General features: G+C 52.4%; 2 protein-coding genes across 2 annotated transcripts; one reads left to right on the top strand and one right to left on the bottom strand.

The window, feature by feature from the left end:
- Positions 1 to 4949: 4949 nt before the first annotated feature.
- Positions 4950 to 10135, bottom strand: DCLRE1B (DNA cross-link repair 1B). The gene is made up of 5 exons (XM_045013214.1): positions 9777 to 10135; positions 8745 to 8960; positions 8088 to 8253; positions 7515 to 7697; positions 4950 to 7108 (listed from the first exon to the last, which is right to left on the bottom strand). The coding sequence occupies exons 1-5, from the start codon at positions 9954 to 9956 to the stop codon at positions 5949 to 5951; spliced, it is 1905 nt and encodes a 634-aa protein (XP_044869149.1). The 5' UTR covers positions 9957 to 10135; the 3' UTR covers positions 4950 to 5948.
- On the top strand, positions 10003 to 21945 carry AP4B1 (adaptor related protein complex 4 subunit beta 1). The gene is made up of 10 exons (XM_045013211.1): positions 10003 to 10226; positions 10430 to 10654; positions 12532 to 12662; positions 13296 to 13443; positions 14373 to 14869; positions 15678 to 15761; positions 16723 to 16826; positions 18725 to 18932; positions 19384 to 19668; positions 19954 to 21945. The coding sequence occupies exons 1-10, from the start codon at positions 10114 to 10116 to the stop codon at positions 20379 to 20381; spliced, it is 2223 nt and encodes a 740-aa protein (XP_044869146.1). The 5' UTR covers positions 10003 to 10113; the 3' UTR covers positions 20382 to 21945.
- Positions 21946 to 23837: the final 1892 nt, after the last annotated feature.

Below are 23837 nucleotides of genomic sequence, written 5' to 3'. Positions count from 1 at the left end.
GACACAGCGAACATCATGACATGGGCCAGGCTGGACACCCCACGTGATGCAGGACCCTCGCTTCATGGTTGTGCCAACACTCAGCATGTCCCACCAGGGCTGCTGCTCCTAGACATGCCCCCGTGGTAGCGATAAGCGTAGCCAGGGCTCCGGGCAGCCACAGGGGTTTTAGGACCACGTTGTCAGAGCTGGCTGAGATGACAAAGTGGCACATTTCCTGTACAGTAACTCCTCACTTCAAGTCATCCCGGTTAATGTTTCATTCTTAGGTGCTGATCAATTAGGGAACATGCTTCTTTAAAGTTGTGTAATGCTCCCTTCTAACTCATTTGGCAGCCGCCTGCTTTGTCTACTGCTTGCAGGAAGAGCAGCCCATTGGAGCTAGCTCGTGGGGTCTTGGAACCAGGATGGACCAGCAGCCCCCTGCTCCCCTAACTTCCCTATGCAGCAGCTGCCTGCAGTTCAGCTGTGTCCTTCCCCCAACTGACATGTGCTGCTCCTGCCCTCTGCCTTGGAGCTGCTTGGAGACAAGCTGGGGGAGAGGGAAGGAAGATGGGGGCTAATGCCAGGGTGTCCCCCTCCCCCCTGCACCCCACATACTCCACCTTCCATAGAGCAGGGGGGACACACCAGAGCTCAGGATGGAAGGAGCTTGCAGCAGCTGCAGGCTCAGCAAGCTGATCTAATTAACAAGGCAGTGTACTTAAGGGAAATGCGCATCTCTCCCTCCATTCCTGCTGCCTTGCAGAGTGAAAGAGTTAACCCTTGAGGGCTCAGCCAATTGATAGTTCATCATTTAGCAGTAAGGGAAATATCCCACCCTCTAACTCCTCCACCTCAACCAAGCTCCGCAATCATCATCACTGTGTACCAGTATTAAAGTGTTTGTTTAAAAGTGTGTAAGTGTGTGTGTGTGTGTGTGTGTGTGTGTGTGTGTGTGTGTGAGAGAGAGAGAGAGAGAGAGAGAGAGAGAGAGAGAGAGAGAGTGTTCCCTGGAACCTAACCCCCTCATTTACATTAATTCTTATTGAAGCATGGCAGCGCTTTAACATTGCTAGTGTAGACAAGCCCCAAGTGAAGCATGCATGGACACGTGACTTGCCCATGATTCCAAATACCAAATTCCACAGTGAGAACAATGGGTTTCCCTTCACTTGGCAGAAGCTATAAAAGACCCTGGAAACACCTCCATTTTGCCTCTTTTCTGCTCAAACCTCTGGACTATGGATTTATACTAATGGGAGCATCTAACCAAAGGACTGAGGACTTTCCAACTATTTGGAAGCAACCAGAGACTTAACAAGCCAGCAGTTTATTCCATCACTGCTACAAGCCTGAACCAAGAACTTTGCAATTGTTGTATTTGATTCCTTTAACCAATTTTAACTCTCACCTTTCTTTTTTTCCTTTTCTAAATAAACCTTTAGATTTAAAAAATACTAAAGGATTGGCAACAGCATGATTATTGGGGAAGATTTGAGTTATATATTGACCTGGGTATGTGGCTGGTCCTTTGGGATCAGAAGAACCCTTTTGTTTGATGAAATTGGTTTCAAATAATCACTCATTTTTAATTATGATGTCTGGGTGTGGAATCCAGGACTGGAATACCTAAGGAGGCTGCACTTCTGACTTCTTGCTAGCCAGTGTGGAGAGACAGAAATTTATTTTGTTGCTGGTTTGGTACCTCTCATGGAAAAGTTTTGGGGTGTGTTAGCTCTTTTCCCCAGCAGCTTGTCCTGAATTTGGTATTCAGTTGTGACCCACAGAGGCACGGTGACAGGCCCTCCCCAGAGAGTGGCAGCTGTCGCACAGAAAAAAGCATCTTGGGGTCCAACAGAAGCAGAAACACCCATCTGGCACTGTGGGAAGCACCTGAATGTGCCTCACGCACAGGCAGCCTTGTGGCTGAGATCTCCCTCACTTCTATCATTATTCAGACTCTCCTGCAACATTTTATTGCCCTTTAGACTTGTGGGAGAGGCTTTAGGTTCCCCTGCTCCTATGTAATTTAAGTCATGTCCACTGAAATGGCAGGAAATACCTTTTATGTTCCAGTAGCAGAACCCAGAATGTCCCCTGCAGCTTCTCAGTGTTCAGCCGTTGGGAGCAGACACTTGGCCTGTAGGACGGTCACTGGGTTTGGGTGGGGGAAAGAAGTGGGTTAACTTTCTGAAGAGTAAGATAGTGATAGCACTTGGCTGAGCCATTAACCCAGGGGTCGGTCTAGTTTATTTGTTACTGCAGGGGACTAACAGCCAGGGCTGTAAACCTGAGGGCAGGATCCTTGTGACTGTTCAAACCACACTGGTCATTTACAGCAAATGGTAGAAGAGAACTACACAGCTACTCAGAAAAGCAGGGACTTGTCTAGCGGTTAGAACAGGAGCCTGGAAAATGAGACTCCTCTCCCAATATTCCACATGACATCCCTGCCCCTACCACTCCATGCCGGGGGACAGTGACACCCACAGCTTGGTGCCAGCCACCATGGTGTTTCCGGGATATAGATGACATTATGGGATGGAAAAAGTTGTATGCACCCAGTCACCCATGTGTGACTCATTTCAGCCCTACCATGCATTGTCAAAACCCCAAAATACAGGGCACTGGATAGTGGCCAGATGCACACTGGGTGCAAAGACACACACCTACCGATGGTGCACTCACTGTGTATTGACACAAGCACTCCTGGTGAGCACACGCGGCACCGACACAAGGAGCCAAGCGTGCATGCAGACAAGCAGCATACGTTCTGCAGCAGCTTTATACTGACGTGACTTGTGCCTGCAGCAGTTTGTAGTGTAGCTGTGCCGTCGGTTTTCATTAAAAAGAAAAAAAAAATCTCTGGCCCTCATAGTTGTGAGGAAAATCTTGTAACCCTGTCGTGTACCTGGGTGTAGCCAGTGCAGCAAGATCTGCTTGAGCCTTCAGTTAGCTTGAGACAGTAGCTCTGCCGTGTGACCCACCCTGCTCGGCTCCAGGGACAGGATGAACGCAGCTGCCTGGCGGACAATTGAAACATGTCATTGTTACCTGTTCCACTGCTGAGCGAAGCCTGTCCTGAAAGGAGGGCAGTTAACACAAACTCCCATTCTGGTGCCCCAAGGGGATGGTGCATGGGAGCCATCACCCAAAACTGACCCGTGGAGCTGCAAGGCCGTGGGAGAATGGGAGTGTGAGCCCCACCAAGGGGCAGCCGATCCCACCAAACTCACCGCTTCGCCTGAACCCCTCTCACTCGGGGGTCCTGCCTCAGCAGGAAGGGCCTGATCTAGAGTTGTGTCTGCTGAGCCTCCCTCCGAAGGAGGCTGCCTGCAGGCTCGGGCAAACATCACCCCACTGCCTCCATGGGTCACGGGCTCAAGCTTTTCTTCAGAACCATGAGAGCACGTTTTGGTTTTATATGAAAGCTGAATTCAGCCACCACCACATGCCTCGCACCTGGGGTCCAACACACGTAATCTAGCGCTAGCCAGATGCGCATCCAAACCCCTACTGCAGGGAGGCCTGCAGAACCCATGCAAACGTGAGAACCCATGTGAGCGGTGCCTCCGGGATGGCACGTGGGAGAGTTACGCCACTGTTTGTTCCCCTGCTCTGTCACAGGGCTGGTCACAGCAAGCCCCTCCCACCTTAGCATGGCCTGTGGCCCGGAGAGATGGAGAGCCAGTTGTGATGGGAAGGGCCTGTGTGTACCACATGGCAGGACCATACCCTGCTTGGGGCTACAATCTGCCTTGTTTAGTGCAGGTTAGGAGCAGCCCTCAAGGCCCCAAGGAAATTGCTGGGCAGCCTCTGTGTGGGCTGAGTTCAGTGCTTGTAATCCAGCTCGCAGACATCACAGGCTGATGTGGGTCGCAGTCTCCAGTGACTCCAGCGCAGACTCCGAGCCGCACCCCTATGGGCGGCTGGCAGGAGAGGGATCAGAGCCATCCTGGCGAGGTCCCTCCTTCGACATCTGAGCTCCCTGGCAGACACAGCGCTAGTCGTAAACCTTACTTGGTTTTTAATACTCCTGCCGAAGCCCCGTCTGAGAGGACACACCCCGAATGCCGAACACGGCGCTGCGTAGCCAGGGCTCTGCAGCACGCACACCTGGAAACACTACGCTGATGCTCAGCTGGCACCGCTAGGATCATGGGGCTTGGTTAGCTAAACAACTGGAGATTATCCAGCAGTACTCAGGCTGCTTGCAGCTTTGTGCCTCCCCAAGAACGACAGGAAGCCAGGATGGGACAGGCTGATTATACCAGCTCCATGACAGCAGCACAGGAGCCAGATTTTTTCAGCTTGGTTTATTTGAGTTTTGTATAAATAACACTTTTCTCCACACACTTTCAGAGCTTAACCCAGACACAGCGATTCACGAGATTCTCCTCAGGCACCAGGGAGGGAAGGCCAGTGCTGCAGCCTCCTTCTGTACAGCCAGGAGCAACCGGACAACAAAATTAGAGGGGGCCCTGGGAGGGCTCCCAGTGGCTCCGAAGGACACACCTTTCCCTGGCGTCCACCGGGTGTTTCAGTGCCCACGGCAGGGTATTTTCTGGGCAGGCAGCCATTCCGCTGAGAGCCCTCACTGCACTCGTATGGGGGGTCAATATGGGGCAGCAAAGCCCTTTCACCAGGGGACAGCCTGTCTGGGACCTCAACCCTATTGGGCTAGGAGTAGCTCCCTAAGAACCTGAAGGCTGCCCCCTCCCCCGCATCCCACCTGTTGCTGGCACAGGCACAAAGCAGCAGGTCAAACACTCGTCTAGGAAAACTAGAAAGGTGCCACCTGCCCAAGCAGGTACAAGTAAAGGAAATGCTCGCAGAGGGTCACCTTGAGGTCGGCTGAGCTAAGCTGTCCCTAAATCCCACGCCAAGGAGAGCGAAGCTGGTTACGTCCAGCTCAGCAGAACCGAAAGGTGGCGATCGCAGAAGAGCGAGCACGTTCTCATCTCGGCCGCGGCATGGCTAACACTGGCAGCACTGAAAGAGCCACAGACTCCATGACTTTTAACCCAGCGAAGGTGCCTGGAGTTTGCACACTGCCGGGGGCTGTCGCTCTGGTCTGACTCACTGATATGGGGCACAAGGATCAAGGGCTGGAGGGAGAAGAAACAACAGTTCACAAATGAACATAGACACTCCAAACAATGCAACAACCTGCACCAGAGAGCCAAGTCCTTGGAATTCACAGAATTCCTCCTGCCCCAGTTCGTGACATGAGAGAGCATTTACAGCTCCAACCACAAGCTGGCCCAATCAGGATGGGACGGCAGCTGTGTCGCCCGGGAGAGCCTCCCACAAGCCTGTGATGTTAGTGTCTCTAAATACAGCCTGACAGCGATCCAGAGAGGCCTGAAAGCTCTTCACTTCACTGTCTCTTTAAAATAAGCTCCCAAGCCGCTAGGATAGCTGAGCACACACCAATCCCTGTCAGCAGCTAGGAATGCAAACAGCAGGAGGGAGAGGATGGGGCTCTTGAACTTCCTTCTTGTTTTGCTGTCAAGCAGGAGAATGCTTCTCTCCTCTCATAGGAACATGAATGCAGAGTCACGCCTGGCAGCTCACGCCCCCTACGGCTCACCTCCCAGGAACCATTCCAATTCCCTTTGCCATAAGGTGTCGCGAACACAGTGTCCTCCTGGGATCTGCATTTGCGTGAGTGCCAGGGTGACAACCCAGGACATGGACAGGGTCACAGATAGTACTTGGGAGTTATCCCCGTACTGTGGCCAGTAATGACACAACAAACTTGCAATTTTACAATGTTCAACAAACCAACAAAAAGAGAATCTAGGAGCTGCTGCAAACTCTGCCATTCTCCTCAGGCTTTCAGCGTAAAGCCCCGAGCTCGGCCATCTCCTGTTGGCTGGCTCAGAGCAGCCCTGGCAGACAGCACACACTGACAACACTTGAGAGAACAGGACCTTTGCTGCTAGCTCCACACGCGCTGGCTGTTAGGGCCCATCCTCTCTCCTGAAATAGTTTTTGATCTCCCAGTCAAAGCTCTCTGCAGAGTATTGCTTTAGGGTGTTTAATGGAGCAAGCAAATACTCCTCCGCAAGCCCACAGGCAACATGACTGCTGGCCACAGGGGACCAGCTGGCCAGGGTGACACGGTCACCAGCTGCTCCTGGGGGAAGAAATTCCTCAGTCTGCAGGCAGGTTAAACTCTGTTTGTGTGAGGGGAGAGCTGCCTTCTTCTGCATGGAGGCCAGCGTTAAGGGGACCCAGTCCCGCAGGGGAGGCTGGCATGGGCTGGCGTGTTTCTTCCCCCTTTGCCAAGATAAAGAACTTGTGCGTGGCTGTGCTGTGCCCTCTGTGCTGCTTTGGGACGTCCGGGCACCGGTGTCCTTGGGCGGCAGTGGCTGCGTTCTGGCAGGTGTCTGTGTATTGGGCTGTGCTGAAAAAAGCTGCCTCTGGGCACCATGCAACTGGCATAACTCCTCTTTGATTCCCTTCCTCTCGCCCCTGCAACACACAAAGCTGCCTTGTGAACGGGTGTTGGGGTCCCTAGGCTGCTCTGAGGAGCTCTGCTGGCTAATCGTCACATCCCCAAAATGCTCCGGCCAGTCCGTACGTTTCTCTGAGGATGCAAAGGAGTCCTTCCTAGGCACAGGCTGCTGGGTGGCTCTTTGCTGCTCCCTGCTCTCTCTCAACTGCGTGAACTTCTGCCCAGACTCTGGAATCCCGGGCTCAGATGACGCCTTATGGTCGGAGCTCAGGTATTTCTCAAAGTACGGCAGGCACACGTTTCTCTTGACAATTGGAACTATGGAGCAGGGCTTCAGCCACTGTACAAACTCCAGCAGCTCCGAAAAGGAGGAGTGGTCTGAATAGGGCACGAGGTGAACACTGCGGTGGGGGATCTTCACTGGGCGGCTGGTAGGGAGAATGGCAATGGTGGGGCGCTGCTGGTTCCAGCTGATCATGGCTTCCCAGCAGATTTCAGAGATGTCCACGCCGTGGATCCAGCCAGCCCCCTCCTCGGCAGTGAAGACATCCACCAGGCCCAGCACTTTCATCTGCTCCAGTCTCTTGGGACTCACCACAATCCAGGTCTGAAACTCTAAGGCCAAGTCCACCAAGAGCGACTCTTTGCCCAGGCTGTAGACCCCTGGGAAGGAGCAAACAAGGGGGCTCAGAAACTCAGATCTAAACAGCATTTTGCAAAGGCAGCAAGAAGGGGCCATTACCAGGACAGGGGTGAGCGGCGTAGGGCCTATAGGTTACTGGGCCCGGCACCCAGGAAGAGACAGGCCCTGCCTGCCAATCTACGCTGGAAGGGGAAGGAAAACCACCACCTGCCCCACGCAGCAGACCTCAAAGGGATGAAAATTAGCTACATCTGTCCTCTGAGCCAGTCAAAATGCACAACCCAGGCTCAGCGAGCTGCTGTACCTCTCCCACTGCGTGTCCCCTCCTAATGCAATTCCCTCCCATCAGGCACTGAGTGCCCCAGAAATACAGTCAGTCCCTGGCTCTGGAGCCAGCCCCACCTACATGCCATGATGCCTACTCACCAATCTTGACCTCGTGATCTGGGTGGGCCCTGATCAGCTCTTTGATCTGTTGGGTGGCCTGCTGGCGGGAGGGCAGGTGGCCCAGGGGGTCACAGTTTGTGTTGTCCAAGTAGAGAACATCAATTCGTTTCCGGTTCCTTAGCACCGGTTCCTGCAGCATGGTGGGAGTGTAACGAAAGTCACCTGGCACAAGACAAAACCCCAAACACACAGAACTGTGGGAGCCCAGCCTGGTGGTCCACACGCTGTGACCGCAGAGACCTGGCTTAGAGCCTCTGCCTGCCAAGGCCCCACCGCCTGCTGGCTCTAGCCCCGGGCTGCCACCTGAATGATGCAGGTTTGATTCCTGGCCTAGTGAGTGACCTGTTTCTCCCCAAGGGGTGGTGCTGGCGTGACTCCCCTTCCGAGCCCATAAACCCCAAGACAGGAGGCAGGGCCCGGGGTGTGTGGGAAAGGTCAGGGGTGACCTGTGGTAGAAGCACAGGGCTCTGGCAGGGACCCTAGAACAAAACACGCCCAGTGCTGGGCAGGAAGGCAAAGGGGGTCTCCGGGCCCCAGGATGGGGGCTCGTACCTGTGTAGAGGATGACACCAAAGGGGCCCTCAAAGAGGAACATGACTGAGCCAGGGCAGTGGTTGGCATCTATCAGGGTCACCGTCATGGTCCTTTTACGAACCTCATCAAGGGCCACCAGGTGGCTCTGCCCCACTTCCAGGGGCCAGATCCAGCGCTCCGCCACCTGGAAGGAAGCACAGGGCTGGTCAGGTGGAGTCGGCCTCAGACCCGCTCCCTCCCAACACAGGGATGAAGCCTCCTTCCCCATTCACTTAGCTGACCAGATGCCCTGGGGCCCAACCCCATTCCCTGGGCTGTACTTCACTATTCGCCCAGGCGCTTCCCTGCCCCGCGCTGCCTTTACTGGGCAGGAGGCCCCCCTCAGCTGGCCCCATGGGAGAGAACGCTCTGCTCCAGGAGTCGGGTACCTGCAGCCGTATCGCTCTCAGTCTGACTTGCTCTTTGTTCATTATGAAAAACAGCGATTCTTAACCCCCCACCCCAAAAGCTTGGTCCCAAGATGCCCCTTCCTCATCACAGACTCCTGGGTAGCAAACACAGTAACTGTGTTTTCACCCTTCCAACGCTCGGCTTTATCCAAGTGACATGCAAACCATGGCCCTGGGTTTGCCCCACCCCCCGAGCCGCTGTCTGGATCTGTGGGCTGGCTCTTACCTTCAGCCTGTGGCACAGGATTCGCCCTGTGAGGGGGGAGCAGTAGATGGGCCGGCGCCAGGTGCTGGATAGCCCCACTGTGTGGTCAGAGTGCATGTGGGAGAGAAAGAACAAGCGAGCATGGCTGGCTTTCCTGATGCTCCAAAAATCCACTGCGATGGGTGTGCCTGGGATGAGAGCCCCATTCATGGCCCGGGCACCGCGAACGACCCCACACTGCAAAACAAAGTCACATTTCCACCATTAAAGCCCCCAGGGTTGGGGTTCTGGGGCCTCAGCAGTTTACTAGGGGGCTGCGGGTCAGCAGTGAGAGGCACTGGCAGGGCTGGGGGGGGGGAAGGGGAGCAAGCAGCTCGGGCGGGGGGGCAGGGGGAGGCGGATGGGGAGCAGGGTGCCTCGGCGCGGGGAGGGGCGGACTGGGAACAAGGGGAACGTCACAGAGGTGGGGGGTGCGGAATGGGAGGGAAGGGCACGGTCAGGGCGGGGGGCTGCCGGTCGGGAGTGAGGGGCAGAGGTGGGGCGGGGGGGGGGTGGATCCGGAGTGAGGGGCAGAGGTGGGGCGGATCCGGAGTGAGGGGCAGAGGTAAGGCGGGGGGATGGATCCGGAGTGAGGGGCCCGAGCGGGGCGGGCGGGGGGATCCGGAGTGAGGGGCAGAGGGAAGGCGGGGGGGTGGATCCGGAGTGAGGGGCAGAGGGAAGGCGGGGGGATGGATCCGGAGTGAGGGGCCCTAGAGGGGCGGGGGGTGGATCCGGAGTGAGGGGCCGAGGGGGGGCGGGGGCGGGGGGATCCGGAGTGAGGGGCAGAGGTGGGGCGGGGGGGGGGTGGATCCGGAGTGAGGGGCAGAGGTGGGGCGGGGGGATCCGGAGTGAGGGGCCCGAGCGGGGCGGGGGGGGTGGATCCGGAGTGAGGGGCCCGAGCGGGGCGGGGGGTGGATCCGGAGTGAGTGGCAGAGATGGGGCGGGGGGGTGGATCCGGAGTGAGGGGCCCGAGCAGAGCGGAGCGGGGGGATCCGGATCCAAGACCTGCCTCACCCGATCAACCAGATTCTTCCCGAACGTCCCGTTCCCGCCGATGACTTGAGCGGCAACGCCAGCGGGCGGCACTGCGCAAGCGCGAAGTGCATCACGGTCGTGGGGCCGATTAGGCGCCTGCGTCCTTTCGCTATGGTGGGCGGGGCCGTGCTCTCCGAGGGCGTTGGAAATGCTGCGCATGCGTCGTGCGACGGCGGCGGCGCGCTGGGTAGCGATGCAGTGCGCGTGCGTAGTCAGAGCTGTTCCCACTCGTCCGGCCGGTGTGGGGCGGGACTTCCGGTGCCGCTCCGGAAGGGCCGGTGTGGGGCGGTGCCCGCTCCGCGCCGTGCCAGCGGGGATGCCGTACTGGGGCGCGGACGAGGCCGTGGCGGAGCTGCGCCGAGCCCTGTCCAACCGCCACGCGCAGGCCGACCGGCTGCGCTACCGCAACGTGCTGCTGCGCGTGATCCGGTACGGCCCGTGCACGCGCTGCCCCGCGGCTGGCTGGGGTCGGGCCCGCGCGGAGCCGGGGCGCCCCCCTGGGACGGGACGGGACGGAGCGGGGCTGGCGGCGGCCCGGGAGCGGGGCGGGGGGAGCCCGAGTCCCTGCCCCTGCCCCTGCCCCTGCCCTGAGCTCGGCTTTGCTCTCTCCGCTGCTCGTGCGGCGGTTTCAGGCGCATGACCCAAGGCGCGGATGTGTCCGGGGTGTTCATGGAGATGGTGAAGGCCAGTGCCACGGGGGACATCGTGCAGAAGAAGCTGGTCTACTTGTACATGTGCACGTACGCCTCTCTGCAGCCCGACCTCGCGCTGCTGGCCATCAACACCCTGTGCAAGGACTGCTCCGACCCCAACCCCATGGTCAGAGGCCTCGCCCTCCGCAGCATGTGCAGCCTCAGGTAGGGGCGCGACTTGGCTGGGAGGTGGAAGCACCGGGGACCTAAGTGCAGTGTTGGGGCCTAGCTCTTGGGAACGTTGCTGTTTTCTAGGTGAAGGCAGTCTGTCGTTAGTCATCGTTTTAGTGATCTCCACCTGCCTGAGAAAGCGGCTGGGGGTGTGGGAGATTATGATTATAGACTGCCTAGGCCAGCGGTGGCCAACCTGAGCCTGAGAAGGAGCCAATTTACTAACTTACATTGCTAAAGAGCCACAGTAATATGTCGGCAGCCCCCTATCAGTGTCCCAGCATCTCCTGCCTGCTGGCACCCCCCAAAATCAGCTTCTACTCCCCCCCTCCCACTGCAGTCAGCTGTTTCACTTGTGCAGGAGGCTATGGGGGGAAGGGTAGAGGAGCAGGGAAGGGGAAGGGGTGGAGTGGGGGCAGAGCAAAGGGTTGAGCAGTGAGCACTCCCCCAGCACGTTGGAAAGTTAGCATCTATAGCTCCAGCCCCGGAATCAGTGCCCAGGTAAAGAGCCACATATTAACCTCTGAAGAGCCGCATGTTGTTCTGGAGCCATAGGTTGGCCACCCCTGGCTTAGGCATTCCGGCAATGAGGACACTCAAGCAGGAGAAGGGAGGTTATAGTCTCTCTATATTTGGCCTGGTGCAACTGCTACTGGAATGCTGTGTCTGCTTTTGCCTTGAGTAATTCGAGAAGGATGCTGATAAATAGGAGAAGGTTCAGGGAAGAGCCACAGAAATGACTAAAGGTTTTGAAAACTTGTCTAAGAGCCTGGTTCTCAGCCTGCAGCCTATTGGCTGCTTACAGCCCAATCAGCACTTGAGCTGTAGCCCATGTGACATCCTCAGAGCCATTCATATGGGTAGTATTGGATGTAGCCCACAATGGTAAATAGGTTGAGAACCACTGTCTTAGGCTTTGTCTACACTGGAACGTGAACGACAAAACTCTTGTCATTCAGGAGTGTTGGGAAAAAAACAACAACCCTGAAGGACAAAAGTTTTGTTGACAAAAAGCGCCGGTGTGAACAGCGCTTTGTAGGCAGGAGAGCTCTTCTGCCAACACAGCTACTGCTGTTCGTGGGGGGTGGAAGTTTTTTGTTGGCAGGAAAGCTCTCTCCTGCTGACAAACAGCAGCTACATTGTGCGCCTTTTAGCAGCATGGCTGTGTCACTAAAAGGTGTATAGTGTAGACATAGCCTTAGAGTGTTACATTGAGGTCCTTGAATTTATTTAGTTTAAAGAAATATGTGGATGATTTGATCACAAACTATAAATACCTACCCTGGAAACCAATATTTAGTAATGGGCTCTTCAGTTTAGCACACAAAGATATGAGACAATCCAGTGTTTGGAATGTGAATCTTGACCAGTTCAGCTAGAAATAAGGTGCAAATTCTTAACCTTAAGGGCAATTAACAATTGGGACAATTTACCAAAGGTTATGATGGATTCTCCACTGGCAATTTTTAAATCAAGATTGGGTGTTTTTCTAGATATTCTCTGTGCCAAATAGAAATTAATTCAGGGTCATTCTATGGCCTGTGTTGTGCAATGGGTCAGACTAGATGATCACAGTGATCTCTTTTGGCTTTCTAATGTATTCATCTGAATAGCAGTGCCTGGATATTCTGGAGGGGACTCAGGACTTCAAAAATGACACAAATGCCTTGAGTGTTTTCTTTATGCTGCATAATTATTTTAAAAGATGCAAAAGAGATGTGCACAGAATGGGAAATGGTTACCTGCGTGTAGGAAAGAGAGCAGCAAGGAAAGCCCTTGGTTTGTAAAAGTGGTTGCTGTAAATGGGGGAGCACCCTAGGATATCTTGAGGGATTCTGAATTAATCCAGAATGATACATGCTTATTCATAGGATGCCTGGCATACAGGAGTACATCCAGCAGCCCGTTCTGAATGGTCTGCGAGACAAAGCGTCCTATGTGAGGAGAGTAGCTGTTCTTGGCTGTGCAAAGATGCAGAAACTCCAAGGTGACACCGAAGTGGGTAAGTAGTCAGATTTTGCACTGGAGGAAGCGGGGTATGGTCATACTTTGTCCTAGAGCTTTCATTGGGGAGCGGAAGATTATGCTTCTCTGCTAGATAAGATACATACAACTCATTTAGATGCTGCTCTTTAGAGTCAAGCCTCCCTCTTTGGCCTGGATTCACTGAGCTATGCATTGGTTTTGGATCCCAGAGGAGTGGAGGCGGGGGACGGGGGGCAGCCTGTGAACATAAGGCAGATCCCTAATAGAATCTGCTTCTTGGGCATTTTCAGTTCTGGCAGGGTGAGTTTCCACAGAGGAATACTCCTTTCATATCTGCTTCCTCACAGGGCTGGAGTTCTTCCTTTCCTGCTTCTTTTTCTGTGCTATGTGTGAGCCTCTTCCTCTAGCACCTGACTGCCACGCGTGCAGTGACATTGTGTAGAGAGGACTCTTGAGAGAATACCTGTGCCATACTCCAATGTTACTGGAAAGTCAAGGGTGTTTGTAGTTTGCTGGTAACAACTCTTCCTCCCAGGTGCTGTCAAGGCCCCCATATTCCTGAGGCTGCTCATGGACAGTGACTGTCTTGCCTGAATGGATGCAGTGCCTCTGAGTCTCTGATGATCTAAGTGCCTTTGTGTCTCTGCAGATGGCGTGCTGGTGAATGAGCTGTACAGTTTGCTTCGTGACCAGGATCCCATTGTAGTGGTGAATTGTCTGAGGGCTCTAGAAGAGATTCTGAGGCGGGAAGGAGGAGTTGTCATCAACAAGCCCATAGCCCATCACCTTCTCAAAAGGTCTGTTTTCTGTGAGAGAAGCTGGAAGCATCACTCTAGTGCAGTGGTCCCCAACCTTTTCGTCTGGCGAGCACCAGACAAAGGACTGTGGTGGCGGTGGAGCATCCACCGAAATGCCGCCGAATTTCTGTGGCATTTCGGCGGCGACGCCTCTCAATGACATCACTTGTGGGCGGCAAGCAGCGTCATCGAGAGGCATCGCCGCAGAAATTCGGCGGCATGGACCCCTGCTCTAGTGAGACCCCCCATATGTTCTGTATGTCAGCAGAGCAGATGTCACAGCTCCTGGCAGAGCTGAGAGGAGGCTTTGGGAACAAATTCCCGTGCTGTAAGTCGTTCTCCTCTCCTCCCCCCCCACCTCAAAAGATAGGAGAGTGCCAGATTAACCTCACTGTCACATGTGAAATCTGAGGCCTTCCCAGTGATACACAGAACCAGCCTCAGTTCCCAGGAGAAGTTTGTGACCAACTATCGGTTTAATAAAGCTTCTTTCTTCCCTGACAACAGTTGGGACACATCAGCGTAGGACCAGCTGTTCTAGCCTGTCTGTCCCACTACATCCCAATATGTGTAACGTGGCAGGGATGGTGTCCAGTGTCTGAAGGAATCAACTTCTTTTCAGACGGGTCTGGGTTGGTTTGGTCAAGGGAGTGGCATCCTTTCTCTTCTGCTCTAGCCATGCACCTTCTCAGTGTTTCTCTCTGGTTTAGTGCTTGAGGGCAGGTGTTAGTGACTGAAACAGCTTCAGCGTGCATGTGAACTGACTGGTTCCCTTGAGAGAGAACGCTGGTATCCGCATGTACAAACCTGGCAATTGGTGGGTGTGCTGAAACCATACAAAGTGCAACAGCTGCAGGCTCTGCCCTGGGACAATCCATGTGTAGTGCTGCATCTTTTGTGACCTGTTTACCGTGCTACTTTCTTGGCAGAATGTCTGACTTAGACCAGTGGGGACAGAGTGAGGTGCTGACCTTCCTGCTGCGCTACAAACCCCGCAGTGAAGAAGAACTCTTCGACATCCTCAGCTTACTAGATGGGTCCCTCAAGAGCAGCAGCCCCAGTGTTGTGATGGCAGCCACCAAACTCTTTCTGGTGTTGGCCAAGGACTTCCCACAGGTACAGACAGATGTACTAGTTAGAGTGAAGGGGCCACTGCTGGCGGCCTGCACCTCCGAGAGCCGGGAGCTCTGCTTCGCTGCCCTGTGTCATGTGCGCCAGATCCTGGGAAGCCTGCCTGGCCACTTCAGCGCCCATTACAAGAAGTTTTTTTGTTCCTACTCGGAGCCCCATTACATTAAATGTCAGAAGATGGAAGTGCTGTGTGAGCTAGTGAATGATGAGAATGTGCAGCAGGTGCTGGACGAGCTGAAGAGTTACTGCACTGATGTGTCAGCCGAGCTTGCCCAGAGGGCCATCTTCGCCATAGGTAAGAGCTCTGCTTCTGCTTCAGAAACAGCCAGGGGTTTCTGAAATCTCCCAAATAGGCCTTTCTCCACTGAAACAAGCCTAGGCCAGGAACGAAAGAGCACTGTGTGTCAGAGCCATCCTGGTGTGCCGCACCCCAGGCTGAGCCAGATCCCCAGAAATACAAATGGGTTCCTGAGCCTGTGCTGAGCATTTCAGAATTGCTCTGCCTCAGCCGGGTGCCCCAGAAACGCTAAGTTGCTAGCAAGCCATTGACTCCTGGCAGGCTGGGCTGGGCTGATGTGCACATGAGGTGACTTTACCCACCCACCCACCTTATTGGGGAGCATGAAAATGTGGAATCATAAGGAACCTTTGGGGTGGATGGGTGGGCTCTGCATTTCTGGGTAGTGCTATGGGGGCAGAGTTAAGGTTGTTTGGGGTCCCTAATATTGCATTTAAAATGTCTTTGTTTTTTAATTGTGAATGGATTCTTCCCTTAGGTGTACCAGGCCTTCTCTCATTTGTGTGTATGCTGAGGGAACTAGAGCATTCTCCTCAGGATTTTTTTTTCTTTTCATTTTTTTGGCCGTAGGGAGTGGTATCATAGAAGATTAGCGTTGGAAGAGACCTCAGGAGGTTATCTAGTACAACCCCCTGCTCAAAGCAGGACCAGCCTGTAGATTGTTTCTCTGCCGTAATAGCAGGCTAACAAGTGTTTTCAGACGACGGAGAATATCACTCTAACATGACTTTGTGGTGGATAGTGTAGGCACGCCTGTCTGTTTCTCTGACCAAAGCTTGACTTGTTCCCCTTGGTGTTTCCTCAGGCAGCATTGCCAGGACGTACACAGAGCAGTGTGTGGGGATTCTAACCGAGCTCCTAGGGCTTAAGCAAGAACATATCACTTCAGGTAAGGATTTGCTGCTGGCTGAGTTCTCGGGTTTGCTTGCTTCACGCTTTCAGGAAATGGGCTCACCACCAGGACATCTAGCTTTGGTAGGGTCGTGTGGCTCTGGGCTGGGATTTGGAAAATCCCTGTCCAGGTGACCACAAGATAATCATTCGGTGTGGCTTCTAACCTGGTTGGCATCTTCCTTGTGTAGACTTTATAACTTCTCCTATCTTAGCTACCTTCCATGTGCTTAAGATGGGACTGGACACAGCTCCATCCACCGCGTGATGTGGACTAACCTGCTAGCTCAGGGAGTGAGGGACTGTACTGAGATATTTTAATGGCTCTTTTATAAAGGTCAAGTTGATTGAAAGTTCTGACCTTGAAGTTGTTTCCCACTGGCTGCTTTAGTCTCTGCCCCTTTTGTAATTTCAGTCACTGATGTAACTGACTCTGCTCGCTGGTTTTCCTGCTGCTTTCAGATTTAACATCATTCACTGTTTCTCTTGCTGCTTTTGAATAATTTTGCTCCACCTTTTATGGGCTTTCAAAATCACAGGTTTTTCCAGTCACCAAAACGAATTAATTTTCAGAATGTATTTGCAAATTTATAAGTTAGCAGCAGTTGCTGTAGAGTGTTAATGAGACTCACCTTAAAACACTGTTGCTGTGAGACAGTCAGTCACTGCCTTCTCAAGGACAGGGGATGGCTGGGGGAGATTGCTTCACTGCAGCCAAAGAAGCAATCTTTGCCATTTAAACATTTTATTTTGGATGGGGGAAGCAAAGGCTTTACATTTACTATGGCAAACCCCAGTGCTGTGAGGCTTTGAAGCAAAGTGCTCCAAATAGCATGAATGAGTACAGCACTGACCTGGCTCACTCTGAATCGGCCAGATCTGATAGGTGATGAATTGTTTTCTTGGGTGGTGATTTTAAAAAGCAGCTATTAGATGTTGAGCATTCTGTTCCGCTGCAGCTGTGGTGCAGGCTTTCCGGGACCTGGTGTGGCTTTGTCCCCAGTGCACTGAGGCTGTGTGCCAGGTTCTGCCCAGCTGTGAGGAGGCCATGCAGGACAGCGAGGTAGGGAGGCTTCATGCAGTTAGCCGAATGGCGATCTGTCTCCTGTCATGTAGAACTGATAAACAGAGCCAGCTCTGGCTGGAGTGGCCAAACAAGTATTTGAAGAGTGTGAGCACCAAGGAGGGAGAGGAATCATTTGGAGTGGGATGAGGGCGCATGCCTTTGTTCAGTTCCGTCCCATCCCTCCGAGTCAAATTCAGGCTGAATCTCAAGAGCATCTGAATGATAGGAGTTCCTAGGGCTGTAGAAAAATGTCTCCATGGGGTGCAGGGAAGCTCTGGCCTTTGAATCTGTGAGCACCTGCTGCTTGGCAGTTGAGAGCAGAGCTGTTTGCAGGCCTCTCCTCAGTACAGTGATGTCAGCCAAGTTGTCTGTACGTGGCCCCTTTTGGGCGAGGACAGTGGAGATCCCACCGCTTCCCTTAACCCCAGATAACCACTGTAATTAGGGCATAGAGAAGTGTGGTCTGGGGAACTAGCCTGAGAGCTAGGACTCTAGAATTCTATTCCAGCTCTGACATGGAATCATGCTGTTGCCTGGGTATGTCCCATCACCTCTCTGCTGTGGTTCGCCGGCCTGTAAAAGGGTATTACAATAGCCCTGCTTCACAGGACTGTTGTGAGGCTGTTGGTTCATGCTGGTCCAGTGCTCTGGAGAGGGAAAGCCTGGTATTAAGTGCTGGGTGTTTCTGTGTTGGCTGATGTTACTATTTAAATATGGGGAGACTCTTGTCTTGAATACTCCTCTCTCCAATAAACAGTTCTGAGCTGAGCACCATCCTGGTGGGCTGCAGCCAGGGGTTCCCCGTCCACCTGATGCTCCGGTGGTGGTGATATTCTTCTCAGGGGTACCCAGGGTTATGAGGCACCTCGCTAATTCCTGCCCTTAGCGTGAGGGAGTCTTGTAAGTGCCTGCTGCACCAGCCCCCGTAATAGAAGCACTGCCATCCAGGTGTCCGCAGGCATTGCACACACTCTACAGGTTAGCAATAGGCATGTACCAAGCTTCTGGACTACCCAGCTCCTGTTCCACTGAACATTCACAGAACTCAGCTTCACTTCTCCCAAAGGAACAGTACACACCAATTTACACAAGATTTAACTCAGGATCCCCACTCCACTTAACATGCAGCACTTATAGTGAAAACAATAACTTTATCTAAATCTGTCAAAGAGCAGAGATTCAAATGACAGTAAATAAAAATATTAGAAGCAGATGGTTACATGTAAAGGAAAATCATAACATGATGTGCCTTTTAGAGCCAAAACTTAACTCACAAGACATTCCCTGTCTCCTACAGGATTACTTAGTCCAAGTCCTTTTCTCTGTGTTTTTAGCCAGGATGGCAGAGATCCCCCTTTCATAGCCTCAAGCTTACTGACCACTTGTCTTCAGAGATTGAAGGATGCTGGGATGTTTCTGTGGAGCCCCAGATATTCCAGACCAGACCTTTGATCTTTACCAGAAAATAGGTTTCTACCTTTCCCTCAGCTGTTCCTGTTAATTTCCTTCTGAAGTCTCCGCAAGCTCTTCTTCAGCATTTGATTTAGTATGTTGTTAAACTTCTGTTGTAAGACCCACGGTACACAATGATCCACCAGGTCTCCTGTCTGGAGAAGTTTGTCTCAAGCCACAGTATCTTTGAGTGACCTGCCTTTACCTACAAAACCTAGAGAACATAATTTTCAGCACGTGTACATAACTCCTCACGCGTTCCTTACATACATCTTGCAATGATTATGGCCACCACATGACCCCTTTTGGGGATCCTTGTACTCCTATGTACCCCTGTGCCTTCTGCCAGTTGGTGTCAAAGGTCCTTGGTCACAGGTTGTACTAGGATTGCAGTGCAGAGTGGCTTGGCTCTGAGCATCCAGTGGTGTTGTTTGACTCCCCAGGGCAAGCAAGCGCTGATCTGGCTCCTGGGAGTGCATGGGGAGAGAGTTCCCAATGCTCCCTATGTTTTGGAGGACTTTGTAGAGAATGTGAGATCGGAGACGTTTCCAGCAGTGAAGATGGAGTTGCTGACAGCTTTGGTCCGACTCTTCCTGTTTCGTCCTGCCGAATGCCAGGACATACTCGGGCGACTGCTCTATTACTGCATAGGTGAGTATGTCTTGCTGAGACTCTCGCCCGCAGCCCTACGCTAAATTTATGTCAGGGCACTTGCTGTATTACCGCATAGGTGGGTGTGTCCCTGCTGGGGACTCTCGCACACACTGCAGAGACAGATGGAGAATTTTGTGGCAGAAACTCCTCAGCTCAAAGATCCGGACTAGTTTTAAAATAAGTTTTTGACATCCTCCTACGTGGATGCAAATGCAGAATCTAGCCCTCTTCCTGTCCGCCTCTTTGCCCTTGCTCCTGTTTACCACCTTGCTGCTGCTATTCCTGCTGCTGTTTGGCCCCTAGCCCTGCAAAGTGGTAGAGGAAATGGACAGCACTCAGGATCCAGGGGTGAGCCTGTTGGTATGTACAAGCGAAGGGTTGTCCATTGAGGTCTGATCTATGAATGCTAGCGTGCCCTGAGCGAACGTGTGTGTGTTCATCTTTCCAGAGGAAGAGACTGATATGGTGGTACGGGACCGGGGGCTGTTCTACTATCGTCTCTTACAAGCCGGCGTGGAAGAAGCGAAGCAGGTGCTGTGCAGCCCCAAGTCTGATCCCTCTCTGGGACTCCTGGAGGATCAGGCTGAGCGACCTGTGAACAAATGGGCTTCAGAGTTTAACACGTTGGTGCCCATATATGGGAAAGCACGCTGGGCAGTTATCACTGCTAACTGGGCAACGGAGCTGCGCTACGGAGGCTTTCCCTTTGCTGCTCCCATGACTGCAGGAACAGGTAGTCACACGTTCAGCTAGAAAAATACCTTCCTCCACTGATAAATCTTCCTATCTTTGACCCTCTGGGAGGATCCCAGGTTTTAGCACTGAAGCCTTGAGTATAAAAGGCTGTTATGGGGTCTGAGCCTTTCACTTAACACTTGGCTGTCCACAGTCTGCTCACCCTGGTGGAATATTACACTTCCCGGGTTTGTGGTGCTGATAGGTCCGTCAGACACTTTTGGTGATATTGTGGGCAGCATTCCCAATGCCATTTCTCACCCTGTTCCATATTTGATTTCAGAGTCACTGATTTCAGAAGGGAATAAGGAAGTTCTCCAGGTTCATTCCGACTCGGCTGGCTTGACTTTAATCCCCAAGGCACACCTGACTGCAGAGCAGTTTGAGAAGACCTGGCTGAGTCTGGATGTGAACTGCCAGCAGGCTCTGCCCTGGCATGGAGCTGCTCACCCAGACACCATACAGACTGCACTTCAGGTTGTCCACATCCAGACTGTTGCTATGAGCAAAGCTGGTGCCCAGCCATGGAAGGCCTATCTCAGTGCCCAGGATGAGTCTGGCTGTCTCTTCTTAACAGAACTGCTGCTTGAGTCCGGGAACTCAGAGATGCAGGTTTCAGTGAAGCAGAGTGAGGAGAGCACTGAGGCACTGCAACACTTTATCTCAGTGTTAAGAACTGTAATGGGGACAGTCCTAGGGCTGAAATCCTGATTCCTCTAAGCCCTGCTCGGAGCAGGCTCACTCGCGGTGTAGGGAAGATCTTTTCTACGGCTCAGTGTCATGTTACTGAAGTTAAATTGCTCTTCTTCTAAACTGTTTGTAAGACACTTGAACAGCCCCTGATCTGCCTTAGAGCTGCCATTAGTGCCAGTGGGAAAAGTGTGTGGCCCAGGGGCAGCATATGGTGTGAGTGTAGCTAGTTTCTTCACATACTGCATTATAACAGGTGCATGGGAAAGATTCAGAATCCATCAAGGTCTCGCAGCCCCCAAGGCTGGGGGATGGATCATCAGTCTGGTGCTTAGGATATGGTCAGTGAAGCAGGAGCAACTCCAGTGCTACTTACATGAGTAAAAGAGAGATTAAATATTGGAGTCAGATCTCTCTAGAGAGGACTGGGAATGGAGTGAGCTGACAGCCGAATAGGAATTGGGACTGTGAGTAGTTCTTCTTCAGGACCAGAAACAAACAAAAGTCGGGGTGGGCACAGCCCCAGGTTTAGTTAGAATTATGGGTAACCAGTTAAAAGCATTTTTGAGAATTTGAGCCTGGACTTGCTTCTCTCATGTTCAGAGGTGCAGAGAGGGCAGAATAACTCCTTGGTTCTGTTTCTAGAAGAATCTTCCAGTGCTTGGTTCCCTTCTCAAGGGATTTAATCTGTCCATCGGTGGATGCAGATCTGTGCGGAGCGTCCCTTCAGGGTTAGGAGCTCTGCTCTAAAGGGATTTGAAGTGGGGGAGAGCACCCGTTTTCTAAAAATTAGGATTTTTTAATTTATAAAACCCGAATGTATTTTCTAACCGAAATACATCATTGCAGGGGAAGAATTTGCCTCTGTGAATTCCCACCTCAGCTTTTAGGTTCTGTGTTGATGGAACTATAGGAACACCCAAGATTGAGTGAGTTATCCTAAGGCCACGGTGGGCATGAATTAATACGGCACAGCCTGACTAGTCACTAGGCTAGCTGACTCTTCACTGCTCATGCTGATCTTTGCACCGTTGCAGTTGACATAGCTAACCTATATCTTTACAAGAGGAATATTTTGTTTTTGTTTTTTTTTAACACAGGTTTACCCAAACTTGTTGCTTTTTAAGCAAGACTGTTATGTAAAGCTTCTTATGTTTAGCAACACTCATCCCCTGTGCTCATAAAATCCTGCAAGTGCTCTGTCCAGCAGTGTGGTGTATCATGTTCCTGGTTTTATTGCTGCAGCTTTCATTCACAGTATTCCTTACATCCCCCTGCTTTTGCTCAGTTATTAATTCCCCACTAGATCCATGTGGGGCAGCTTGTCACTTCTGGGTATTTCTCACAGCCTTGTGTTTCAGTGTTTTTTCTTTTTCCCTCCCCTTTTCCGGTTTTCCTTGTTTACTGTTCCCATGTTTGTACCCAGGTTGGGCATATTCTGCATATTTAGATGTTTATCTCCGTGCATTGGTTATAGTTGTCCTTGGCTACCTCATGGTCAGGCGTTTTCTCTTAATCCTTCGCTTGTTTTTTGCTGTTTGTCTGATCTATTTGAGTAAAGCACCAAGTTACAATGATGCCCTAACTGCCCAGTGTGATTGTTATTGGCATTGAATTAAGCATTCTCACCTGTTCAATTAATTGAAAACAGTGATTTTTTTAAGCTCGAAAATAAGTTTCCTCCTCAGGTAGTTCTTGCCCGTGAATTCCTTAGTTTGTGCTGCTGTCTGGTATCTCCTCTCAAAGGAGAAGAATAAAAATATACAGTTTCCAGAGTCTTTGCGTGACTCTTGAGGAGTCTTAGACCGTGACTCCCTGTAAAAGCAGCTATCTCCCAAGCAGCCCCTTGTGGCCTTGAGTGGCTCTCCAATTCCCTGTCTTTAGGCAGTGTCTACACTTCACACTGCTGGCAGCAGCAAGTACTGTACACGTAGCTATGTGCCCTAGTGAAAACCAGGCTGCGTCCATGCTGCGGTGTGTAGCTATGCATGTCAATTAAAGGCGCTGGCAGCTAGCCTTCCCGCACTTCCAGAACCTTTCACTGTGGCATGAAAAGGCTCCGGCAGCAGGACACAACACTGCTAAAACTAACAGTGTAGCTGGGGGAGGCACTGCGTGGGTATGCAAAGAGCTGGGTAGGGTACATACCCCAGTGTTTGGACACTGCTGTTTATACCTGTGCTAGAGGGGCATGTAGTGTATATACTCGATGTGCTGCCATATGGAGTGTGCAGCAGAGACAGACTCTTAATGTGCCTCTTCAGGGCTCCGCAGTAAACTACATGCAGGCTTCTCTCTGTTCAGCCACCGCTCCTTAGGGGCTGGGCTTATTAACGTCAAAATCCCCAAATAAAGTCTGTGAAGTTCAGCTCAACTGGCTGCTTTTAGTAGGCCACTCCCAACCCTTCCTGGGGTGTTTTTGCTTTTCCCCTGTAGCCTGCACCAGGAGCCTCTTGCTCACTGCTGCTCTTACACTGTATGCCGCTGTTTCTTGTTCCCCTCTCTTGATAGAGACCAGCTGTGGGAGGGATAGCTCAGTGGTTTGAGCATTGGCCTGCTAAACCCAGGGTTGTGAGTTCAATCCTTGAGGGGGCCATTTGGGGAACCTGGGGGTAAAAATCTGGGGATTGGTCCTGCTTTGAGCAGGGGGTTGGACTAGTTCACCTCCTGAGGTCCCTTCCAACCCTGATATTCTATGATTCTATGTGCCACTGTGAGTTGGTAAATGAGGCACAGGTGGGCTGAACCAACTCCCTCCTAAGGCGTATCTACATTGCCCTTCCCCCGCCCCCCCAAAAAAACAAACATGGCACCAAGTCTCAGAGCCCCCAGCAACTGACATGGGCTCATACTACAGGGCTAAAAAGAGCAGTGTAGAAGTGCCCACTCAGGCTGGAGCCCCCACTTTTGGGTTTCAGAGCTCGGGCATCAGCGCAACTGGGAATGTCTACGCCACTAGCTATTTTTAGCTCCCAGACGGCGGCAGCTGACCCAGGTTCTGAGACTTGCTGCCATGGCTTTTTGTATGCAATGTAGATGTACCCTCACTGTCCACCCTGTGACTCTGAGTTAAGAGCCACACCAGGTTAGACCTCCCACACGTAGGGAATGGCTTCTTCCCTCATTGCCATAAAACCCCTCTTGTGCTGGTGAAGTGGCTGCTCTTGCTACCTTGGGAGCAGCAGCGCAGAATTTGCTGTGAAGTCCACTGACCATCTTTGTGGATTGGTTCTCTGCAGTAAGTAAGCGTTCGGCAGGTATGGTCACGCTAGCAAAACCTCAGCTAAGGCTGCCTGCTATAGCTGCAGCTGGGTTTAAGCATAGACTGTAGTCGGGTGTCCCTTATCACCAGCTTGCAGGACCTTTCCTGTGTGAACTGAGCTCACTTAGCCACACCTCTGGCTGCTCTGGGTGATGGGAGCATATTTGTATTATGAAATTATCAGCAAAAACACCCTTGTACCCTGTCAGCAACTC

The sequence above is a fragment of the Mauremys mutica genome, chromosome 4 (genome assembly GCF_020497125.1).
Source record: "Mauremys mutica isolate MM-2020 ecotype Southern chromosome 4, ASM2049712v1, whole genome shotgun sequence".
NCBI classification, from domain to species: Eukaryota; Metazoa; Chordata; order Testudines; family Geoemydidae; genus Mauremys; species Mauremys mutica.
The sequence above is the reverse complement of the archived record's forward strand: the minus strand, read 5'-3'. Positions and strand labels throughout refer to the sequence as shown.

Coding starts and splice junctions, on each gene's coding strand:
- AP4B1 (XM_045013211.1), top strand. CDS start 10,114: ATGCCGTACTGGGGCGCGGACGAGGCCGTGGCGGAGCTGCGCCGAGCC. Junction 10,655..12,531: donor CGCAGCATGTGCAGCCTCAG/GTAGGGGCGCGA, acceptor GCTTATTCATAG/GATGCCTGGCATACAGGAGT. Junction 16,827..18,724: donor AGGCCATGCAGGACAGCGAG/GTAGGGAGGCTT, acceptor TTGACTCCCCAG/GGCAAGCAAGCGCTGATCTG.
- DCLRE1B (XM_045013214.1), bottom strand. CDS start 9,956: ATGCGCAGCATTTCCAACGCCCTCGGAGAGCACGGCCCCGCCCACCAT. Junction 7,698..8,087: donor TGGTGTCATCCTCTACACAG/GTACGAGCCCCC, acceptor GTCTTGTGCCAG/GTGACTTTCGTTACACTCCC. Junction 7,109..7,514: donor AGATCACGAGGTCAAGATTG/GTGAGTAGGCAT, acceptor GCTCCTTCCCAG/GGGTCTACAGCCTGGGCAAA.